At 40.0% G+C, this 25000-nt stretch overlaps 2 protein-coding genes across 8 annotated transcripts in view; both read left to right on the forward strand.

The window, feature by feature from the left end:
• Positions 1-1697, forward strand: part of LOC138015856 (protein cramped-like) — a 13144-nt gene extending 11447 nt beyond the window's left edge. For both annotated transcript variants that reach the window (XM_068862981.1, XM_068862980.1), the window contains exon 8: positions 225-1697. In XM_068862981.1, the coding sequence (XP_068719082.1) occupies positions 225-467 (243 nt within the window). In that variant the 3' untranslated portion in view covers positions 468-1697. The remainder of the gene's footprint in view (positions 1-224) is intronic.
• A 12031-nt stretch (positions 1698-13728) lies between these two features.
• Positions 13729-25000, forward strand: part of LOC138016084 (gamma-aminobutyric acid type B receptor subunit 2-like) — a 34353-nt gene continuing 23081 nt past the window's right edge. For 4 of the 6 annotated variants that reach the window (XR_011125728.1, XR_011125729.1, XM_068863257.1 and 1 more), the window contains exons 1-7: positions 18462-18607; positions 19220-19480; positions 21351-21488; positions 22586-22753; positions 23103-23216; positions 24151-24216; positions 24694-24900. Coding sequence is in view for 4 of the 6 variants with exons in the window: in XM_068863257.1 (XP_068719358.1) it covers positions 19259-19480; positions 21351-21488; positions 22586-22753; positions 23103-23216; positions 24151-24216; positions 24694-24900 (915 nt within the window). In the remaining 2 variants the exon portion in view is untranslated. Of the gene's footprint in view, positions 13852-14571; positions 14627-18461; positions 18608-19219; positions 19481-21350; positions 21489-22585; positions 22754-23102; positions 23217-24150; positions 24217-24693; positions 24901-25000 lie in introns of those variants that run through there. The other 2 variants (XM_068863255.1, XM_068863256.1) reach the window with 2 other exon arrangements.

Consider the following 25000-nt stretch of genomic DNA (forward strand, 5'->3'; position numbering starts at 1 on the left):
TCCCGCGCTTTGTGTTGGCTACGTGTAATTACTTCTAGTTTTGATTGTATTACTGGATTTTCTCCTTCCTTTCTTATTGGCCAAAGTAATCACTTTGGTTTTGCTTTTACGTTATAATGCCAAACTGGTTACCCTTAAAGTTGGGGTTGCTTTAAATACACTGCCCCCCGAGCTTCAGGCTTTACCACTTTGGATAAATGTCTACCTTTTTTTTTCATTCTAAGGCGGAAACAGCTTTCCACGCTATGATGGACGAGAACAGCGTCGACTTTGTCAGAAAGTTTCAAGACCTTGCGAAGGAAGTGGCCGCAGAAAATAACAGCAAAAACGCCATGAGTTCATCAGCCAGCCTTACATTCGCGTCTTTACTGTCCACCGAGGCAAGCAGACATTCTTCTGAGGACAATACTGGTCATAATTTAAGTTTTAGAAGCATCCTGCAAGAAACCAACGTGAATGGCAGTTGAATCTGTTTTCTCACTCGTTTGCTACCTACTGCACGATTTATGCCTAAACGTTTTGTGCACTGTGTTGTACCTGCTCCCTGCTTTAATCAGTTGAGACTGTGAGAGGTCGTTGACTTTTTTCGGCAAGTTGAGAGGGTGGAACACATACATGTATGCGATCCCGGGAAGAGGTGCGTGTGGATGCGGGGTTGGTATTTTGCCCTCGCGCGTGTGTTTTGCCCACTTAACTTCCTCTTAGCATTCACCAGCAAGGGTTTGACTTTACAAGGACGTTAACATTGCAGAAAAGTTATATTACCAAATTAATTTAAATTTTAATTGTTTAAACTCTCGGAATAGTGAACTGAAGGGCTTGGTGGAAAAGCAGTACAGTGGCTTGCATTTTGCGTGGAGACTTTCAAAAGTAAAGGCTGGTTTTCACTAGCGACGTAAGAAAGCAAGCAAGCAAAAGCACAAGCATAAGTTGGTTACGCAAAGTGAAAACGAACGTCGAGATAAGCATCAAAATCAAGCACGGCCTCCGCCATTTTCTCCAAATGCTCAGAGGCGGGGAATCTGGAACGAGCGCTTTAATTAGCCAAACACGGCCAGATGTAGCAAATTTCCTTGTGCTAATCACGTGTTTCGTTTTCACACGGCATAAGGAGAACGCAAGCTCAAGTGCAAGAAAAGGACAAATTTTGATCCTTGTTCTTGTAGTTGCGTCGAGGCCATTTTCACGGTTTAATGAGAGGTGACATGTGCTTGCGTCGCTAGTGAAAACCAGGCTTAAGTGCACGCAGCCGGCTTAAAAGCGCGGGAAAATAAGTGGGTGCTAAGTACGTCGTGTCCAATGGTGTGTCTGTCTTTCGGTTACGAATTCACAAATTATTATTAAAATTCGATACAAGACGTTCTTCGAATTTCAGACAACTAAAATGTGTAAGCAGTTTCTAAGAGGTAGCCAAAGCAATTCAGTCTGCAATGGGGAAAGGAGAATCTGTTGCCTTGTGCATTCATATCGCATTTCATGGAGAAATTCAGAGGGCGCTCGCCCCTTAAAACTTCTACGTACCCTTTCCACCAAGCCCTTCTATTATGAAATACGAATTCGCAAATTATTGGAAGCCGTTTATAAATATGCGCTATTGTTTAAATCTTCGGTTTGAAGGTCTCTCAAATTATGAGGAGATTATCAAATGTCCTTTGATGAGGAGGTATAAGATATTATTAAAGCTATGTTGAAATTTACGTTGCCTTGACAAACTGATTGCCTTTGAACGATCCGCAAATTACTGTTCCATTTGATTCTGGACCGAAAATTTCGCAATTTTTGCCCAAATGGATCGCGCTCTGTGTTTCCGTGAGTTGCACCGAAATAGCGGTTTATCGCGCGGCGTCAAATCGCTGTAAAATCACAGTGAAATCGCACTCAGTTTAAACTTGAGCGCGACAAATTCTGGTTCAAGTTGCTGCAAGAATGTTTTGTAAACCTTTTACGGATAATTCACTCGTTGCCTGGTATGTAGTTAATGTGTGTTTTGTCACTTGATTGTCATCTCGGACTCAACAAGGAGTTCAGAAAGCCTTCGCTTAGAGCAAGTTGTTCAGACTAAGGAAGTCAATTTTTTGATTCTTAAAACAATTTTTTAATTGAATACTAGTGAGCAGCACACATTAACAGACCTTGTCAACTTGCTTTTGTTTCTCCGACCGGTTTCGCCTGATTACGCAGACTTCACTTCATCAGGGAGTTTCAACAAGATGGTTAAAAGGAACTTGTTTTATACCTTATTTACAAAGTGCAAATCACGTTCCAGCAAGGGTGTGAACAGCGAAAGACACCTACACAATAGTACAAGCAGGATATGACTGAAATCCTGCATGACGCTGAGAATTGTACTTTTTAACGTTAACATTGTTTTTAAAAAATTTAAAATTGTTCAGACTAAGGAATTCGAAAGTTTAGCACGTACAACTGGGATCGGTTTCAATGTCAGAACCTGTTTGTGAATAAACAACGTTTATATGCAACTCCTTGCGTAATGTGCGTAAGGCCAGTCACAATAACAATCGTTTGCGTTTGATCATTGGTGGGTGCAATGTCCTTGAAGAAAGAAGCAAGTTCCGAAGGTTCAGAAGCCGATGTGGTATCGACACACGTGGAAGAGAATGTTCTCGAAACTGATGGTGGAAGGAAACGATGTTTGACAGAAAAGGGTTACTTGTACCAGCTAGACCAGAAGAAAAGCAGTCTGACGAACTGGTTAAACGAATAAGAAGTACCCATCTAAACCGAGGCCAGTCCACTAATTTAGTAGAGTTTAAACAAGACCTTAGTAAGGCTCAAGTTATCCATTTCGAATTTCAAAGCATAGTCGATGATATTAAGTTGTTTGTGAAGAGTTGTGATGCACTGAGTCAGAGGTATCGAAGGAACTATCGAGCGAATTGAGAGAGAATGGTCGAGTTTCATAGTGGACATAGAGCAGAAATCAAGTACCTGGAATTTCTCGACCAAAATGTTAATGATTGGTGCTCTAAATCATAAAGAGCTCAAGTCGTGTTTCCAGGAAAAGTTCTAATTCAAGGTTGACCGCGAATATTGTTGTTAAAGGCGAGAAGTTACAGCTACGAAAGGAAGAGGCTGCCTTAAAGGCTAAACTGGCCTTTGCCGAAGAAGAAGGGAGGCTTAGATTAGAACAAACAGTGGCTCAAGTTTGAACAGGAACGAAAAAGTTGGGGAGCTAAGGATTAAGAGTAAACTTGCTCAAACTCAGGGCAAAGTGAATGTTTCACTTTGTATGACAGCAGAAAAGGAAAAAATGCTAGAGTATGTTCAGGATCTAGAATTGGTTCCTCCTCCTGACAAGAGTAAAGACATGAAGAAGTTCCTTAACCCTTCTCCTGTAACATGAAGTGACGATCTTTCTCCGGGTCAGCAAGGTTCCATATATAATACTCTTCAACCCAACTGAATGGGGCCCAGCCTGCATATTCTTGGTTTTCACATGACGTCACGACCGCCATGTTGGTGCCCCGACCAAATCCTCCGGGAATTTAACTCTATTATTATGCAAACGCTTCCTTTTGTTTTCGTTGAAAAACATGGCTGTTGATCACGTGAGTGAAAACCAACAATAGTCTGCCTCCTATTGACCAAAATAATGAATACAGTGCATATAGTAGAGTAGAAAAGAATCTGAATAATCAGCTTTTCCTATGTGAAAAATGAAAAGGAAAAAAGTACATAGGAGAAGTGTTTTGTCTCTTGCTATATTTCTCTCAGCTTTTAACGGTGTTCTTCATTGAAATTTTCTCTTCTCCTTCCTCGGCTTCTCTCGAGGCTTTCTTCGCATAAATTTCTCAAATTTAGTAGCCTCTTGTCTCGTGCTCTTTCCTGCTCTTTATCCTGTTTCTCGTCACTAATAGTATGAAGCACTTGAACAAGTTCCTAAAGTAAACAAGTTTTTGAAAGCGACGACAATGCCCACGTCATTTCTTGCGTGATTTCCCGCCAAGAAAAACGCGTGTTGCACATTTCCCGCCAAGAAAATGTAACATACCCCTTCCCCCGACGGGCTGACACCTGGTTCCCTAGAGTGCACGGGCGGGCGTACGCTGACTTCACAACAAAATTTCTCGTATGGATAGTTCATCAAATTTTCTTAGCTATGGAGCTCCGCTACCACTGTTTATTTCAGGAGAATAATAAAATTTCCTGTTCATTGGAACATAAGCCTTTAAAGACAAAAGAAATGTTGATGGATGGAAAATATTGCTCAACCTCTTCATGACAAATGTACAGATAAAAAGGCCGATACGCATTAGAAAAAATACCAACATTACTGCCCCATTCAGTTTCAAAGTGCAAATTTCGTTTGCCGAAAGCTTTACATGAATGGTTTTGAAAATCAGTTGTTATCGCTTTGTCGTTAGAACGACAACCATTTCATCGTGCTTTTAATGTTTTTTCTTTTGAATTGGATAATTACTGCTGCTCAAACTGGATCCAGCTGCCAATGATTCTGTTAGTCCAGGTCATTATGTATTGTAATAAATGCCATTGAAAGCCATCATTTTTGTCGATCTGGAAAGCAAAGTACAAGATTGTGACCGTATGTGTGAGTTCATCAGTACCAGCGAACCGATCATTTTGTGTTAGTTTGCATGAATTTTCGGAAGCGCCTCTTAACAGCGTTGGAATACTTCTGAAAGAAAAAAGGTAGATTTTTATAACGATTTGGCCCTTTACAAGAAATGCACTTTATTTTACGTAAAAAACCCAGCTTTTTAACTAAGTTTAGAGACATACTCTGAATTTCTTCCAACATGAGAGTTCGTCGAAATTTATAGATTGTAATTTTCAAATAACTTTGAATTGATAATGACGTTTAGTCGACGTCGCCGCTTTTAACATAATTCTTAGTATTTTTTACAATGTTTTGAATGTTTTATCGCAGTATTTTACTGGGTTGCCAGTATGGCAATCCCAGTCGGAAAATGGATAAAATTTCTTTGTTTTCTATTTTTCTTTTTTTTCCGTGTCGGTAAAAGTCTTGCCTGTCACTCCCCTGCTAAGTGGTGTCTTTGTGCATAGAGTTTTCTTGCGCGTATTTTCTTAGGATTGAGAGGGTAGTGGAAATGCGTAGATTTCTCTGGTGGACACAGTAGAATATTTAATTAACCTGCAATGGCGTCGAAGTCATTGAAACCCAAATGGCGTTTTGGTGGATCTTTAAACAAAATATACCTTTATGGAGCTCAAGAATGGAACGTTAATTGGATAAACAAGACAGGCGGTGAAAAATAAATATATGGAATCTTTAAAGCGACGAGTAATGGTCAAGGGCACCTATAGAGCAAATTAAGCCAAAAGCATTTGATAGACATTTCTGGTCTCCTTGTAATATGTAAAGACTGTCTAGAGAGATGTTTTTATATCCTACAATAAGTTGACCTGTTCGGAAATCTTAGCTGAAAATTGAAGTATCCGAAAATTTTAGGGAATGATATCTTTATTTCAGAAATTGCTAGCTGAACGTGCCTTCTAAGAACTTCCCAGCGAATCGTGTGCTCATCTGAAACTGCTAGATGATCTTTTTAAGTGCCAAAAATTGGCAAAATGTCCCTTTCGAAAACGAAAGGGACTGGTTTTCCCTGGTTTGCGAAAGTTTTAGGTGATGTTTTAGCAAAGAAATCTGTAGCTGGTTGGCAACATTGAACCGAAATTCTTAGAACAGTTTGACTCTCCCGAACACATATTTCACCGAAGATTGTCGTTGGGTGTCCTTGAATGGTCTTCGAGAACAATTGCATTTTTCGCGTTGGATATCAAGTGAGCTTTGTTTCTAATATTTTACTAATTGGTGTTATGTACAACACTGAAATCAAATGGCAATTTTTTTATGGGTTTAACCAACATTGAAGATTCGAACGCCTTGAATGCATCACAGTGTTTGCTGAAGTCGCATCTCAGTTGTCTGGCAATTTACATTTATTTTGTACTCAACTCTGCACAGTCTTCAGGTAGAAAAAAATTGGAAATGTGACAGTGAAGAATTATTTGAATGAAAGCTTGTCTCTTTTGTGCTTCATTATTTACAGTCAAGGTTCTTTCGAAAAGGGTTTGATGTGAACTGTCAAAAATTTATTTAATTGCATATGCTTTGTGACACGGATTGTGTGTCTTGCTTGCATGCACGCAATTGAAATAGGAAAGGTTTTTCGTCTCTAATAGCAAAAATGTTGTTTTTTCAATAAGGTTTTCGCTGGAAAAGGTTTTTGTGAGATGTCCAGCCTTTGTGAATTTTAATATCACGTTTTGTAATTTTCGAGCTTAACAAATTTGCATACGTGCGTTGAAATGTGATACGGGAGGATTTTTGTGGCACTGTAAGCAGGGGCTGAACAATCTGCCAGCCAGCGAGTCATGCGAACCATGCAAATTTCGCATTTAAGTCCTAGCACCCATTTCAAATAGAGCTGATAAACTGTTATTAAGTCTAGGCACCCATTTTAAAACGGTTAGCTTTCAATAACTGTGTGATTCGCATGTTGACTCGCCATCTTGGCTCGCATGACTCGCAGCCATGGCTCGCAAGACACCAATAATTATATTCTTAGAACTATTTTAGGGTATAGAAAGCATACATCATATAACCGTTTATTAAATATAGCTGGTATAAGAACGCTAGAAGAAAGAAGAAAATTCCAGGCCCTAGTTTTGGTATATAAATGTATTCATAAAGAAGCCCCAAGGTACATAGAGGATTTTTTTAAGATTAAAATCTGTTATTATAATTTAAGAGGGTCGGGGACACTTTTAATGCTACCCTGTTTTAATCTAGAATGGCGCCATAAGTCATTCTCATTTTTGGCTGCAAAACTTTGGAATTCGTTGCCAACGTATGTTAGAAACGCCAAAGATATTTCTACTTTTAAACGTCTTTTAAAGAAGCAAGTTTTTAGATAGATTTTAGAATGGTAATTTTAAACTATTTCTCTTATTTTCAATGCTTTCCGTTTCACGCACATGTTTTAACGAGTTTCTATCACTCCTAGATGTAGCGTGGGTAAATAAAGTATTGTATTGTATTGTATTGTATGCCTCGCATGCCTCGCTGGGTCGCACATTGTCCAAACTCCTGTAAGCAGCGCGTGCATAAGTTACGAAAATAAACAGGTCTGTTGGAAGCGTGCTTGAGTTTCAACGAAATGAGCTCCAACATCAGCAAAAAAATGTGACGCTGATGAATAATAAAGTAGCTGCTATTTCCAAAACGATGGAATTACCTGGTGATAAATAATCTCGTCTTGGAGAGTAAATTTTTGACTTTGCAGAAACAATGGTCAACCTCAGGAGTTGTGTTGAATTCGCACATTTCTTGTCAAACTTTAAAACAATTGAAAGAAAAAGAAAAATAACGAAAACAAAAACCCGGTATCTTGCCATCATTTGACACAGATGCTTCACTGCTATGAGAGTAAACATGCCGCGGTAACTTGATCACGGCGCCCGCTGAATTCGATGTCACTTTCTATGTTGCGATTTACTTGTGCAGCCAAAAGTACAATAACAAAATTGAACGTAGCAAAAATCTCCTAAAATGTTTTTCGCGGTTCAAAATTAATGTTGTTTTCATGTTGTAACTTTTGTTGCTGATAGCAAAATATTTTATTCTCGATCGACCGTCCTAAAAACTTCCTTCTGCTCTCCCTAAAAGTTGTGTATCAATATTTATTTACTTTTGCATCAATATTTGTTTTGCATAAAGCAAGCTAACAAAATCTGTACCTTGCTTCGTTCGCATGTTTCTGTTACAAAGTGGTATATTTTTTAGGTCACCCATCCAGATACTAACCCCGCCGGACCCCTAGGGATTAACGTCAGTGAAATTTTGTCTTACAAAGTTGTCAGATGTCAGATGTCAGATTCCCTTTTATTTTCTTTAATCTTTTTGGGTTTAGTACTTTGCTAGTAACGACATGTCTTCTCAGGGGGCTCTTTACGTAAGACTTTTCTACCATGGCACTACAATGATATACAATACCAGAACAATATCGTGTACTATTAGAGAGAGCTACATATTACGCAAAGACAACTTGAATCTCCTGGAAGACAAAACGCAGCTCAGTTGACAATAAGGAATAAAGTGTGAGCCAAAGGGCCTCTGCTGGTACGACTTCTGGGTGACTCCTTAAATGGTCATAATGACCCTCGACTTGAAAAAAATTGACTGGAACGCTGCAGTTCAATACCACCCAACTCAGTCCCTTCTGTTTTTGAGTAACTCGTACCAAAGGCAACCCAGTGTACGCTCATGGAGCGTCTAGTTATAATTAAAAAGTCTGGCGTTTTGAGTAGGTGTTAGCCCAGTCGAAGAGCAATATGGGAACGATGACGACTATACTCAGGCTACAAATGTTTTCATTCTAGGCCGACACTTTATTTTTCTGGTATGCATTAAACATTTAGACTAGGGTAGATAGCGTCCAACTGTAAAGAAGCGTAACGGTGGACTTTATAGCACTTGATCCTTTCTTCCAACCCAGATTTGATGGCGAGTGTTTTTTTTTTTCCACCGGGGTTTTTGCAGCAGATATTCCTACGTCTGACAGTATCTTGTTTGTAAACTATCGCTCAACTTGGCAAACTTTGCCTTCCCCACATCTCGATGTAATAAGATGTTGTAACATTAGGTAATCTTACAGTGTTTTGAATTTATTTTAACTTTATCTTTTATTTACGGTTCTGGATTCTCGGCCTAATCCGCCAAGATAATTCCAGTTGTTTTCTTTACATTGTTTACGGCGTGGTGGAGCCGAAATTTACTTTAACGTCAGCCATACGTCATTAGAGACCTGGTTAGAATGTGACTGAGATAAAGTTTTGAGCGTAATCATTTCAAAAATGAGAGTACCCCGAATTGATGTCACAAAGAGATAAAATGCCAAAAAGAAATCATTTAATGCTCCTCGTTGTTGGTGTTGTTGATCTTGGATTTAGAACTTACTACACAAGTGAATTATTTGCAAAGTACAAACCAAGTCGGGGTGGCTCAAAGTGGCTTCGCGGAATCGTAATCGTTTCGTAAAACCTGGTTTTCACCAGCGGCGAAAGCACAAGCATAAGCAGCTTATACCAGTGAAACAAACGTCGACATAAGCATCAAAATCAACCACGGCAACCACCATTTTGTTCAAATACTCAGACGCAGGGAATCTAGAACAAGTGCTTTAATTGGCCAGACGCAGGGAATCTAGGACGAGTGCTTTAATAGACCTTATTCACGATGTCCACCATGTTGGATTTGCTATTATCATGTAAATTACCTACACACTTCTGAGGGGGCAAACAACACAAGTTCGGGAGGTTATAACGAACATCTTAGCCACACAGGCGATTTTTTCACGTTCATTGAATGTTTTTCACTTAAGTAGTAAAATAGAATGATTACACAAGTTACTTCGATGTTTTTTTTAGTGAAAAATGAGCAGATAACGAAGTAGAAAGTCAAAATGTCAAAGGCAATCAAAGATATAAAATTATCATAAACTTTATTCTTAATTCTAAAATGTACTTTTAGCAATGTTGTTTCAATATTTCGACTGGCCGATTTTCAGCAATTTGCCTTTTTCCAATGTTTGCCGCCCCCAGCATAACACATGGCTAATTTGCATGACAATTTGAAAACCAACACGGCGGCCATCGTGAATAAGGCCTATTGGCCAGACGCAACAAATTCCTTGTGCTTATGCTGCGTTTCGTTTTCACACGTCCGTGCAAGCGAACGTAAGCACAAGCGCAACCACAACCTAGGAAAAGGAAAAATTTTGATCCTTGTTCTTACGCTTGCGTCAACCCCGTTTTCACGGTGAAATAAGAAGCCTTCTTATGCTTGCTCTTGTTTCTTGTGCTTGCGTCGCTAGTGAAAACCAGGCTTGAGTGATATTTTTTGGTCCGTATTTGAACATCAGTTTGTGCGGTATGTATCAACACAATTTATCTTCATTTCGGTAAACTTGTTAAAGTAGGCTTTTTGCTTGTTTGTTTCTTAGTTTTTTGCTCTTTCACGTCCATTGTTAGGCAAATATCGTGAAGCGAACAAATTTCTCTCAAGAGGCGTGCTCAAGGGCAGCAACTTCGTTTCCAGACCTCATTCAGTCTCTTCCGCCTGGCCGTTGTTGTCATAAGGTCCGTGACTTCCAAGAGAGACCAAGAGTCCAAGAGTCAAGAGTCCAAGAGTAAGGTCCAAGAGAGACCAGCGACATGTCTATTTTATCTCTTGATAAACAATACAATAAAACCTTTAATAATAAAGTACTCTCGTTTGTCTCCGGGCACAATGTGGTCACTTGTGATGCAGATCGCGACCTTTCGACTGCATACTGCTAGCCGACGTCAGGCGATGAGGTCGACTGGTTACGCGTCACGAAGGCTGCTCCGCTGTCATTGGTTGGTTTTCAGCAGCTGTGACTAGTGCATTTCGATCCTCGCTGTTTCGTTGTGTTGTTCAGAAATTGATTTTATCAAACGAGTTGATAAAGGTCGAACAACCACCGTGAAAGATTTGGAAAGCTAACGCTCGAAACGTCAGCTTTCAATCTCCCACCGCCGCAGTACCACAGTTTCTTTAGAAACTAAAATTTTGTTCGGTGTGTTGTTCCTTCGGCTGTCCGCTGTCGTACGGTTCTCCTGTTGTTGTGTTTCTTGATGGTGGGTATCCATGCTTCCGAAATTTCTATTCCACTTTCCCTATTGATATTGTTAGGGTGAAGTCTTATGTGAATCGCCTCTTTGACCCTGCGTGCGTACCAATGAGGATCACGATCAATAAACTTTACTTCGTTCCAAAGCGGTTTGTGTCCGGTGTTGTTAGCGTGTTCTGAAACGGCGGAGGTCTGGGTACTGGCAAGTCGGATGTCTCGCTTATGCTCTTTGATTCTATCTTGCATAGGTCTTCCAGTCTCGCCGATGTAGACTCTACCGCATTGACAGGGAATCCTGTAAACTACACGCCATCTTGTTTAGTCGGCTCGACAGTGTCTTTCGGTCGTGCTAGATCTGATCTTTATGTAGTCTCCGACTTGAAAACAGTGCGTATGCCTTGTTGCTGTAGGCAGCGGCGAAGTTGTTCGGATAGGCCTTTGACATAGGGTACCCACCCTGGTCAGAGTTTTTCTCTGTCCTTGTGTGGGCCCATTTCCATTAGTAGGGCTACCGCTCACATGGTTCATATGGGGTAGAAAACTAGCACTTTACATTACACTCTAATCAGTTAAGTCTGTTAAAACCGCAGTAGACTTGTACTCGATCGTAGGCTCAGCACTGCTACTCGGTTTCCTGGTCGTGGTGATTTTCTGCAAGAAAGAAAGAGGGTAACCACTAGAGACAAGAACAGAAGACAGATGCTTCTTCTCCTTGGAGATAACAGAGGGTTTTGTTACGAGACGTTTGTAAGCAGCGACTCTACGTCGAAAGACACCATGATTTCGTTGTCTAGGATAGTCTCGCTGCTAATAGTGAATACGAAGTGAGCCGTATTAGTCACCGTGAAACCCGAGTTACCTGTTAAAGGAGATCAGATGTTAGCTAAGTAAGCAGATAAATCATATGCGAAGGTGTTAGCGCATGACACAATAGGTCTTAAAGGTACATCGGCCTTGTGAATCTTTGGTAAACTGTAGATTCTAGGCGGCTGTTTGTGTCGAGGTCTGATTTTGTTGTAAACGGCCTCTGATAGATATCCGCTTCGCTTCAAGGTTAGTAGCTTTTCGGACAACTTCTGCGCGGTCATGTAATATATCTATTTAGGTTAAACGTATTGAAGTCTCTCCTTAGAGATATGAGATTAAGGGAAACAATATTAATTCTGAGAGCCTCGTAGTCGTGTCAGAGATTTGATATGTCGAACATCGACTATTGCTTGTGGCGAAAACCAATCAAAACAGCTGTCGACCATTAAATAGACTAATCGTATCGCAAGCCGGCGCTGACTGAGCGCGGGAAACGCGTGTGAGCTTTTTCTCTAAAGGCTGGTTTTCACTAGCGTCGGAGAAGCGTTGAGCGATACCCATTTAGTGAAATTCAAACTGTTGGAATCGGAAGCAGAATACAGATTCCGCTTATGACTCCGTCGCTTACTGATCCAGTAAAAACTGCATTGTCGTAGTCGGAAGAAGAAAAGGAAGAATAAACCAATCACAATGCTTGATTCCAAGCATTGTGATTGGTCGGTTCTTCCGCATCTACTTCGGACTTCGACAATCTAGTTTTCACTGGATCGTAAGCGACGGAGTCATAAGCGGAGTCGGAGGAAATTGAAAACGTTCTGATTCTTCCGATTCCGTCGAGCTTTCCGATCTTTGATTTTCACGAGGACGGTCATAAGTGCTCTTACGACTCCGACTCCGTCGCTAGTGGAAACTAGCCTTTAGTCTCTGAGGGGTTGAAAACTTTAGTAAGCGCATGCAGGATTTTTGAACCAATCATCGAGAGCCTATACTCAAGACCAAACCAAAGCAATCAGCAAATTACTTTTGACATTTAATTGAAAACCGCTTTGCTAACTTTAAAAACACCCGCTATAAATATAGCGAAGAAACATGAAACTTACTTGTTCTCTGGACAGTCGGAGCACCAGTAATTTCCTGCTTCTATGTTAACACTTCGCCAAATATGGGCACGAATCAGGCTAAATTAATATTGCCGGAAATAGACTCCCTTACTGAATACTAAATCAAACGTTTCGAGGGCCCAACAGTGTTCAGCTTTCCTTGATTTTGGAAATTTAACTTGAGACTTGGTTGCCGTTCTTTGCACTGAAGACGTCTTGAGCAGTTAAGCTTGTAGTTTATCAGCACAAGACAGGGGCGGATCCAGCATTTTTTGAAAGTGGGGGCCGAACAAGAATACTAATCAGCGCGCGTTAGCGCGCCTCAGTAGCGCCTTTGGCGCTACTTTCTAGGGGGGTCTGGGGGCATGCCCCCCCCCAGAAAATTTTGAAAATTTGGGTACTCTTACATGCACTCTGGTGCAATCTGGAACGTAATGTATCAGGATTCCATATTGAATAAAATTAAAGTTATGGCTATAATGATGCATGGTTTTTGACTCTTCGCTCCAAAGTCACAAAATATATATAATTATATATATAGGCATTAAGATTTTACGTTGTTACAGTCTCTGTAAGATAGGTTGACTGTAGACAAGTATTTCGCATCCAGTCTTCTTCCTCATTTCGAAAGGATAATATTAGCGCCTGTAAGTTGAAAGTTTATTCGCACAACTTTGGTCATACTATTAGTGAAAAATCACGCTTTAGCTAAAAAAATCAAAAGCTCCAACAGACTGCTTACAAAATGATAAAATTATTGTATATTTTGACAAAAAAAAAAATCTCCGACGAACTGAAAGGGGGGGCCGCGGCCGCCTCGGCCCCCCTCTAAATCCGCCCCTGCAACAGAAGGTAAAACAAGACAGTTCTCCTCAATGGTAGAATATATACGATACCTTTGCATATTAGCTACGACATTTCGATTAACTTCCTTATAGTTGCGCCGGAAAAAGCTTCCAACTTTGACTCTTTTCCGACTGTTCCACGGTTGTTTCTCCCAGATGATATCCTTTTTTCCTTTATGTTTTATCAAGCTCAACTTTCTTAAATACTTGTTATCAACAATCCCTTAATTTTTATGTTAAGCCTACAATAGGGTTGAATTTCTCTCCTCGATACAAACTTTGCCAGCGGGTCAAAACATTCCTTTTGTCGAGTTGAACGTGATATAATTATATGCTCATTGTGTAATGCTGTTTTATGCCTTTTTCAGTTTACCGTCATCATCTGGTTGAGCTCGAACAGCCTCAAGCGAGAGTTGATGCGGCTGAGTTTTCATGATAAAAGTAAGTTAAAGGCCTCCAAAATATACATATTTTTCCCCCGGACACTTCATCATGATCTTCGGCTGAATAAGTACCTATACATTCTCTATTTAAATATAAATTCATTTTATTCTTCAGTTTACGTGACTAAACGTTTGCCAAAAATTTTAATAAATTGGAAACAACTTGCAACTGGCTTTCATGTAAAAAACTGTTTCATTTCACTATGTGGACTCATTCTTTTTTACTTTTTCAATTTGTACAACAGAGCTGTTAATGTTTCAAAATGATGTTTTTCGTCAATTCTCTGATCACTAAATAAGTGGGTTTCAAGGTTATTCTGCCAGAGGAAATTAATACTTAACTAGTATTTGACGCAATCTATTCATAATTTAGCAGGCCTTTTAAGAAGTGGTTAACCTCTTGATATATTCATCGTCATCAAGAATTGAGAAGAAAAAGTTGATCCTCCAAGTTTCCATGTCTCTGTTTCTTGGAAAAGCAGTTTTATTCTTTAACAATTGTTCTTCAAGGAGCATTACCGATTAGATCTTATATCTAGTGAATCCGCACGATTTAAATTGCAGTCCTTTTCAAAAAAAACTTGTATGAAGTGTTTCAGAAAACAAGAGACGTCGACATTTTGTCTAAGCTTCAGATTTTCACACAATAATCTCATTTCTTTTTTCGTGATACTCCATCGCAAAATACTAAATTGAATTGCTTCCTTTCCAATTTTAGAATTTGCGGATTTCTTCCTCGTAACGCCAGAGATCTATATCGGGATTGCCAAAAGGTCTGGATAGTAGCAGGGATAAAGATATTTTAAGAAACAACACAACACTTTTTAAATTTAAAAACATGTTTCGACAGAAACTTCTGCCATCTTCAGTTTAAATTACAAAGTACAGAGTTGAATATATAGTGTGAACCAAAATGCTAATTAGCTGTAAGGACACATGACAATGTAAAAGATTACAAAGAAAGTTTTAAATTAACATGATAAAGTTAATGATTAAGTGTAGGTTTCTTCCATTGAATATGAATGGCTTCTTTTATCTTAAGCTGGAAGGTGGTAGAAGCGTGATCTAGGATGCTAAAACAATCATTAGAGCACAAAGTGCGGCAATGCTCAGAATTCTGTAGATGTTTGAAGACGTGCGAGGTCCTATCACTGAAAGTGTGCTCACGTACGCGCGTGGAAAAATGCCGGGTAGTTTCGCCGACATAGCAGGCACTACAGCCCGCACACAAAAACTTGTATACCACACCCGCACGGAGCCCACTAGGGACAGGATCCTTCACACTGAACATGTTGCCGATTTTAAATGATGAGAAAACTAACTTAATATCAATATTATTACAATAACGTTTAGCAAAAAGGCGAACCTTTTTCTGCGTGATAAAAGAAAAAGGACCAATATAAGGTAATTTAAAGTAAAAGGTACGTATAGTGTCAGAGACGGAAGCCGGGGGATTACAGCCATGGCGAGTACGTGTGAGGTAGCGATTAATAATATTTTCAACTAGATGGACTGGAAAAAGATTCTTCTGAAGGATTTTGGTAAGCTTCGTGATGTCCTCGTGAAAACCCAACCAAGTGTTGTTGATCTTGTAGGCTCTGTCAACATGCGTGCGAATGAGACCCAGTTTGTAAGAAGGCGATGCAAAACTAAAGTAATTAGTCAAAAGGCCCGTAAAGGGTTTCTTACGGTAAACACTAGTGACAGGAAAATGAGTGCCATTGTTGATCAAAACATCTAAGAAAGGTATCTTATGATCTGTTTCCTTTTACATAGTGAATCTGATGTTAGGGTGCCTGGAGTTAATGTAGTTGAAAAATAATAGCGCCTGATTCTCCGAATGAAATAAACAAAATGTATCATCACCCTTTTTATTTAAGGGTTCTTTCTACGACCAGATAGATGGTGTAGCAATGGGCTCCCCCCTCGCTCCTGTTCTTTCTAATTTATTTATGGGTCATCATGAAAAATTATGGTTAGAAAACTTCCAGGACTCTGAGATATTGTTTTACCGACGCTATGTTGATGATACATTTTGTTTATTTCATTCGGAGAATCAAGCGCTATTATTTTTCAACTACATTAACTCCAGGCACTCTAACATCAGATTCACTATGTAAAAGGAAACAGATCATAAGATACCTTTGTTAGATGTTTTGATCAACAATGGCACTCATTTTCCTGTCACTAGTGTTTACCGTAAGAAAACCTTTACGGGCCTTTTGACTAATTACTTTAGTTTTACATCGCGTTCTTACAAACCGGCTGGGTCTCATTCGCACGCATGTTGACAGAGCCTACAAGATCAACAACACTTGGTTGGGTTTTCACGAGGACATCACGAAGCTTACCAAAATCCTTCAGAAGAATCTTTTTCCAGTCCATCTAGTTGAAAATATTATCAATCGCTACCTCACACGTACTCGCCATGGCTGTAATCCCCCGGCTTCCGTCTCTGACACTATACGTACCTTTTACTTTAAATTACCTTATATTGGTCCTTTTTCTTTTATCACGCAGAAAAAGGTTCGCCTTTTTGCTAAACGTTATTGTAATAATATTGATATTAAGTTAGTTTTCTCATCATTTAAAATCGGCAACATGTTCAGTGTGAAGGATCCTGTCCCTAGTGGGCTCCGTGCGGGTGTGGTATACAAGTTTTTGTGTGCGGGCTGTAGTGCCTGCTATGTCGGCGAAACTACCCGGCATTTTTCCACGCGCGTACGTGAGCACACTTTCAGTGATAGGACCTCGCACGTCTTCAAACATCTACAGAATTCTGAGCATTGCCGCACTTTGTGCTCTAATGATTGTTTTAGCATCCTAGATCACGCTTCTACCACCTTCCAGCTTAAGATAAAAGAAGCCATTCATATTCAATGGGAGAAACCTACACTTAATCATCAACTTTATCATGTTAATTTAAAACTTTCTTTGTAATCTTTTACATTGTCATGTGTCCTTACAGCTAATTAGCATTTTGGTTCACACTATATATTCAACTCTGTACTTTGTAATTTAAACTGAAGATGGCAGAAGTTTCTGTCGAAACATGTTTTTAAATTTAAAAAGTGTTGTGTTGGTTCTTAATATATCGGGATTCTTTTAAGTGTTCAATAAAAGAAACCGAGGATGCTAACCCTGAGAAAATTAAGTAAGGTTTGTCAGTCTGTTGCAACTGTTATTCAAAATCATTTCATTCATCTTATAAAGGCCCGAGAAAACGGCTCCAACATTTGCTTAAACATCCGTTCGATTTTGTTGATCGATGTTGACTACTGGGGTGGGCAAACGGGGTGTCAAAATACAGCTGTTTCGAGAAAGGTTGTCCAAAAGAAGTATTAAGAGCGCACGCGACAATGCCGAAAGGCATTATGGTAAACTCTCAGTCAAATTGAGTCAACGAAAACATGACGGCATGCAATGCTATCAAAAACGTTTCCTAGAAATACATGCTCATACTGTGTTACATTGAGATATGAGTGAGTTTCAAGAACCAGTCAAATGATTCAGGCCATGAATTAGTGACAAAGAGTTAGGATTTACGAAGAAGGAAGAGTCTGACGACTTAAGACTTACTTATTTCATGTCATGTTTTGCAGAGAAAGTTTGAAAAATGTATACAAAAATCGTGGCGCGCGTGCAGATCCATAGTATCCCTCGCAGCCGTTTTTTGGATGTCACGCAACGTTCCCCCAAACTAGCAGATCCATCGTTTTTGCTAATGAACCCTTTTGTTTTTGAAGGGGGTAGTTTCTAGAGAAACTGTGGTGCTGCGTCGGTGGGGAAGTAGTATACAACAATTTTGGTTTTATCAACGGAGTTGATGGTCTTGATAATGTAAATTGGCCACCGTACAGAGATTCTAAAAGCTGACGTTTTGAGCGTTAGCCGTTCGGCAGAGCGAATAAGTCTTTCAGTCTTTATTGCAATGTTATTTATTGTATATCAAAATGGCCGCCGTATCTGCAAAAAGGTCTATTGAGTCTGAAGCCTGCAACATGTTGAAATAAACACCTTCACACACTGGATGAAATTATGGATTTCACTTAATTTATCGACACGACAAATGTGAGACAAATGTGTTAAAATATTTGTCCTTTCATCAAAGGCGACAAATATAAGACAAATCTCATGTGATATTTGTCCTGGATAAAGTTAAAACAAACATGGTTTAAATACAAATACATGTTTGTCTTATGACAAATCCGCATCAAACAAAGTAGATATGTAGGTAACGAACTATTGCCCTTTTCAATTATGCAACCATTAATAATTTTCGATTAATGCTATTTGGGAAGGGATAGAAGTGGTGGTTGTTTGCATTAGAAGTCCATCTTTTCTAGCCAATTGTAAATGACATTCCTGAAAATTTAACCAAAATATTTCAGATAATTTCGATCAATGATGCATTGGTTTGACCCTCGTGTCAAATCAACAGGGAAACAAAAATAATCCGAGACTATTTTCAATTTCGGTCACTTGAATCGTTTCGTTTACTTTAAATATAAATTGATTATCGCCGATAAGAACAGTGATTTATGTTTATTGATTAGTCTATGATTGACACTTCGGATTTGAATTTTGTAATTTAATTTTGTGATTTAGTCGGCTTGCCGTTTTATACCTTTCAGTATTTTTAATCTTTCGACACGTGTAGATCTGATCGACTTTTTGCTCCTTCGTTTTGCTATCCTTGTCTGCTCACCGGTTGCTTACCCGTTTGGTTTTCTCAACTGGATATCGCCATAGAAGTAAGTAATTTAGATTTCTGAAATTTGTTGTTAGTCTAGATCGTTTAAGTTAACCCGGTTTGTAAGACGTATTGTAAACCGATCATACTAAGAAATGTGAAATGTCCGTTGTTTTAGATCGAATAATACAGAATCATACAGAATCACTGCACATTGGAAAGAAAACACCCAACTGGGAAAAAAAAATTCCAATAGTTCTGTGTGGAAAAAGAAATTTGCGCAAATAGTAAAATTAATGTTTAAGGTGGCTTGTAATGTTGGATTTTCTCTGACAAATATTGCTTCTCATTTCCTTTAGATTTTGTATTGACAAATATGAACTTTCTCCAGATTTGTCCTCATTTCAAACCTGACAAATTTTACATTTGTCTTGAATTTGTAACACATTTGTCTTGAAAGCGAATGCATCATTATCCTATTTGTCTTCAGGACAAATATCATATTTGTCATTTGATCAAATGCAGACAAATATGTTAAATGTCGTATTTGAATCACAGTTATATCAGATTTGTCTTCTATCAAATCCATTTTTGCGCGCAGTGACATTCGCAATCATATGGACTGAATTGAAAGCCCTACGAGTAGACTCATCCTTCTTTTTTCAAATCACAGATGCAACTATTTGATTGAACAAACACCGAAAAGCTGACCATGAAGTTTCATACGCCCACGTTTTTCCTGTTTTTGTGGGCAACGAAAATCAGTTCTGCCAAAACACCGATTTACATTGGAGGCTTCTTTCCACTCAGTCCAAACAAGGCCTCGGTACCAGGACGGGCACTTTTGGCCGCGGCGGAAATGGCACTAGATCACGTGAACAAATCTGCGATTCTGAGAGATTACGAGCTCAGAATGATTGTAAAGGATTCCAAGGTGAGAGTAGATCTGAGTTGTGCGGGAAGCAAGACTCTCTAACCAAATGAGAATGGTCTGTGTTGTACTCGTACCGATCCTCTGTGAGGTGATGACTGAGACAAACCGTCACCTCAGAACGTTTAAATTTTTTAAAAGTTCTCGGTGGTATTGCAAGTACGTCTTGCAAGTGGCAGCTTCACATGCCATACATGGGGTAAGTTGGGTTGGGAACAGCCAAACACACCAGCCTGGAATGTTAGCTACGCCATGCTGATGAGGCCCAAAATGCCGAAACAGCTGTCCCTGGCTGCCAATTGACCGGGTGAAATGCTTGTGCGCATGCGTGATGTGTTGGCCACACCGGGTTGGTGTTAGCGTGTGTCACCTTGCTTTTATTGTCAAAATTAAGGACGGTGCCTACTATTCTTATTGCTCATACGTTCTACGCAACTCCAGATACTCGGATTTCCTATAGATGATGCTTGCTAATGCAGGGATATTTTTGCGCGTTTAAAGTACTCTTGGTATCCAAAAAGAAAATTGGGGTTAACCATGCATTCTTTAGAGATATTTAAGCTTCAATTTGAGAATGAACGCCATACATTGCTTTGTATTTTAGAGCTTTTTACAAATATTGTTCATGAATTATCTTTGGAAAACACGTCGTTACCCCCAATTTTCTTGTTGGATTTCAATAACACTTGCTAAGATATACCTTTTCAGCATAATCGTAAATCGGGGCAAACATACCTTTGAATTAGTAGGCACCGTACTTAAAGATGAGCTATAAAGCCCGTGAAAGGGTGTAGGTAGGGTACCAATAAACCCATAGCGCATAAAACAAACAACTGAAGCAGTTAGTTGTTAAAGAAACTATGATGGGCAAATGAAGTACTGAAGTTTAGTTGTGTTAATTGAGTTGATAAAATGAAATTGGTCACCGTAGGGAGAACAGAAAGCTGACTGATATTTCGAAAGTCAACCCTTGCCAGAACGAACCAAGGGTTCGGGGGTTGTGGAGCGTTCTATATCGCACAGTAAAGCAACGCTATTGGTGGAAGCAGCGAGAGAAAATTAATGGCATTAGAATAAACCTACCTCTAGGGACACCAATAACTCGCAGTAATAGAACAGTTCACAGAGAAAATGTAAAATAGAGTGGTACGAGTAAAATCTACAAACTACATTTATGCTCTGATTTAACTAAATCAAGCAAATACTTGAAAGTATTTGATTTAAAAGACGTTAAATTGAGGTCTTTAGCCCGAAGTTCTTTTGGTAAATTGTTTCATTCTTTTCCTGTTGTAAATTTAAAAGTAGACTGATCCATACTGTAGCACACTCAACTTTTGGCAAGTGAAATTCACGGGTGTCTATTAAGGTCCTACTACAACATTCAGACGTCGAAGTCATATAGCTCTGAAGTCGTATAGGACAACGGTAATTATTAATAATTTTAAATACTTGCTGAAAACGCATAAACCTTCGTCTGCTAGATAGCGTCAGAGCGTGAGAGCAGATTAGCTGGTTTGTCCCTAGGATAATCCTCATAGCTATGTTTTGCAACCGTTCCAAAACCTCAGAGTTTTCCTTCGTCCTGGATCCCCTTATGGTGGAACCATAATCTAAAATGGATAAAATTGTTACTTTATAAATCTTCAAAAGGGTAGTTGGGCCGAGAAAAGATGAAATTCTATTTAACAGCTTAAGCTTCGGGTAGACTCTGGAAGCGACATAAGATATGTGAACTGCTGGCTTTGTCAAATTGCTGCTTCAGAATTAAGCGGTGACTACGATTGCCGTCCTCTCAGATGTTTCACTTTATATCTTTTTGTAATAACGATCATCATTGTTCTTCACCCGATTCATTCTTTTTATTTGTGAACAGTGTGATCTGGCTTATAGCGCCAACATGTTTATGGATTTGTTGTCAGAGAAACCAAACTGTTTGATGACGTTTGGAGCGGCATGTTCTGATGTCACTGAAATATTGGCAGAGATGTCAGCTTATAGGGAACTGGTTCAGGTATACCTCAAATCACATGACTTGATGCAAATGTAGGAAAATAGGCTCACGTATTCGACAAGTAACAAGCCTTCTGTTTCTTAGACATCATCATGGGCACTTTTGAACGTATGCTGGTTGGCGATGGTCAGTCAGTCAGGCAGTCAACCAAACAATCTGTTAGTCTCTATAGACCGAATTCATAAATGGCGGCCAAAAAAATGTTCTTTTGTTTATGTGCTAATTAGACTCACTAGCCTCGTTTGCATGTACAAAATACAAAAGAGCTGTTGCTTGAGAGCGAGGCTAGTGAGTCTAATTAGCACATAAACAAAAGAATATTTTTTTGGCCGCCATTTATGCATTCGGTCTATAGGTCAGTCAATCAGGAAGGTAGTTAACCGCCAGTCAATTGCTACTGCAGTCTATCAGCCAGTTCCTCTGAGTCAGCAGCCCATCAAGGGGAGCCTCTATCTCCCATACTTGGCCTTGGAGTCAACCCTTTCCCGAGTAGATCTATTATTAGAACGCCTCCCAGGGGAAGTTTCACACGCCCTCAGCGCGATCAGTTTGAAGAGCCAATAAAAACAGACCTATGACAGTCATCGTTTTACCCACACGCTTTTCGCGGTTTACTCGACAGAAATATGATACTTTTCGCGGGAAAAAGCCGTTCTTTAAATAATTCTACTCGGAAAAGGGTTGACTCAAGGAATTAGTGTAGATAGAGGCTCCCCTTGATGGGCTCCTGTCTGAGTAGACTTCCCCCGTCATTGAACCGTTCAGTTAGCCTCTTATTTATGCACTCCGACCTCAAACATTACTTATTTCCCAGGTTTTCCTTTAAACTTTCATCCATGCTTTAAATAACTGTATTTGTTACTTTGTCCTTAAATCCGATGGTTTGCCAATCGCCCAGGACCCAGTTGTTCAAAATATGGATAGCGCTATCTGCCGGATAAGTCGTTGCGGAACCAATTGCGCTATCCAGTGGATAGTGATTTATCCGGTGGATAGCGTTATCCACCTTTTGAACAACTAGCGCCTGGTGGAATTAGATACAACGGACATCGTTGCGCTCTTTGTACTAATTATTGAACCCTTCGTCCCTTCTACAGATATCGTATGCCTCCAGATCGCTTGCTCTATCAAACAGAGAGAAGTTCCCCACCCTCTTCCGCGCGCTGCCTTCAGAGTCCGCGCGGAATCTGGCGCGAATTGCATGGATAGAACATTTTGGCTGGAAGCATGTCGCGACCATGTATGAGAAAACTAGCATGGATTTGGTGAGTGTAGCGAGCAAATCAGGCTAGTTATAATTCCTCTGTTGCAGGAACCCATGACCTGGAACCTACAACTCCCATGCTGGGCCTATGTCACGGCATTTTTACAGACCGATCTATTTTTAGACTACCTTTTCCGAAAAAAAACAGAGGCAGTTTCCGGTTCGGTCACCCTATGACGTCAGGTTAGTTGGGTCATCGGGCTCATGTGGGAGCCTCATTCACGGGAAATTCCATCTAAAAATAAATCGATCTGTGAAACGCCGTGACACGAACACAATGGAGTTGTAGGCTCCGGGTCATGGGTTCCTCTCAGTTGACTACTTGAAAAGTGTCGTTTTCTTCCCCAAAGGCGTCACAGTCCAACACCCAAGTCATTGAACAGCTGCAAGCAACAAATCGCACAGTTCTTTTGTCGGAAGAAATCACAAAACAGCACGTTGACTTGAAGCTAAAAACCCTGGCGGTGAGTTAAAGATTTTTTATTAATCCTTGTCGTTATCATCATTATCATTTTTATCGCCAGCATCATCACATCATCATCATCATCACCAGGAGCTTATCAAGTGGAGCCTCTATGTCCCATACTTGACCGAGAAGTCTAGCACGCCCACTAGTTGTAAAACCCAAGCTAACTCAGCGTCAAGGGAATTAGGAAAGGAAAGGAACTTTATTTAAGTGTCTAGTAGTTTTAGCGCTGGAGCACTAAATGCAGACACTGTAAAATGAAATTAATAATTAATACAAACCAAGTCAAATGTTGGTTTTTGAGGAGAGGGGAAACCGGAGTACCGGGAGAAAAACCTCTCGGTGCGGAATAGAGAACCAACAAACTCAACCCACATATGACGCCGAGTCTGAGAATCGAACCTGGGCCACATTGGAGGGAGGCGAGTGCTCTCAGCACAGCACCATCCCTGCACCCATGTTACTTTTGGTGGCAAAAACCTCTTCCTAAATATAAATTTACTTGGGAAGGGGTTGACTCAAGAATTAGTGGAGACACGAGGTCCTCGTCAATGACCTCCCGTCATCACGGAGTATCATCATATTTAAACATACATCAAAAGTACAGGAAATACTGATGATGACGTTTTGAAAATTTCCACCCCTTCTTAGTTTTCCTTTTTTCTTGATGAAAGTCGGTTTGTAATTAAATTGGAGATCATTGTCCGGCTGTTATCAAACGCGTTCCCACGACTTTTCCCTGCGCTTAAGAGGGGCCTCGACGCAATGGAGCGAAAAGGGCCTGGGAGCAAGAAACCTAGTGCTGCGAGTTGCACAACCTTGAAAGAAATCTCAGATACCCAGGGTTCTTAAGACTTATCAGGAAAATTGTTCTCTTTGTCATGAGTTTAAACAGATTTTTGTACACAATGACTGCTTCATTTATTTTGCAGCGAAACGATGCCCGAATAATAGTGGGAACTTTTTACGAAGCACTGGCAAGGCATATTTTTTGCCAGGTAAAAGAAGTTACTTGTAAATAATACTGAATACGCAATTGACTACGGCCGCTGAGGGTTTTTTCAGAGTAGGCAAAACAAATGACAAAAACGAGAATAACAGATTCAAGAATCTCAGCTACCAGACGCACGCACCTGCCGACTTCCGGTGTTAAAATATCCCGACCCTACCCTTGCCCTCTTTGTCTTTATTCTTTATTGACCGGGGATGGCCCAGCCAATTCCTAACGGATTTCAAGTCCAGGGCCTCTAAAATTAAGTGATGAATTTCGGTGTCACCCGTGTAGCAAAGGAATAAAACATTTGAAAGAAGGGTTGTTGAGATGCAGCCAGAGTTATTTAAAATTCGTCTGCTCAAAGAGAGGATCCACAAAGAACAAAAATGAAACGCACGAAACTGTACGTCGAGCTTATCTTAAAAGGGTCGCGCAACAGGTGTTTGCTTTTCGGTCAAAGAAAACATGTTTTTGATTGCAGGCATACAAGTCAGACCTGTTTGGAGCTCGTTATGTCTGGATACTGATTGGCACATACACTCAGCAGTGGTGGTCTGTTCCAGATCCTTCTCTGGAGTGTACGAAGGAAGAGATGCAAAAAGCAGTGGCTTACACATTCATTTTCAACAACCAGATATTTGTCAGCGAGGAAAACGGAGAGAAACAAAATCAAACACTTTCGGGCCTGGCAAGTATTTGCTTTGCCTTGTTGTTGTTTTTCTTCCTTTGCAAAAGAGAATAGAGCGTCGATTGCCCCCAGGACTTTTTACATCGCACTTGATTTTTAG

Source organism: Montipora capricornis, chromosome 9, assembly GCF_036669925.1.
Source record: "Montipora capricornis isolate CH-2021 chromosome 9, ASM3666992v2, whole genome shotgun sequence".
Classification (NCBI taxonomy): domain Eukaryota; kingdom Metazoa; phylum Cnidaria; class Anthozoa; order Scleractinia; family Acroporidae; genus Montipora; species Montipora capricornis.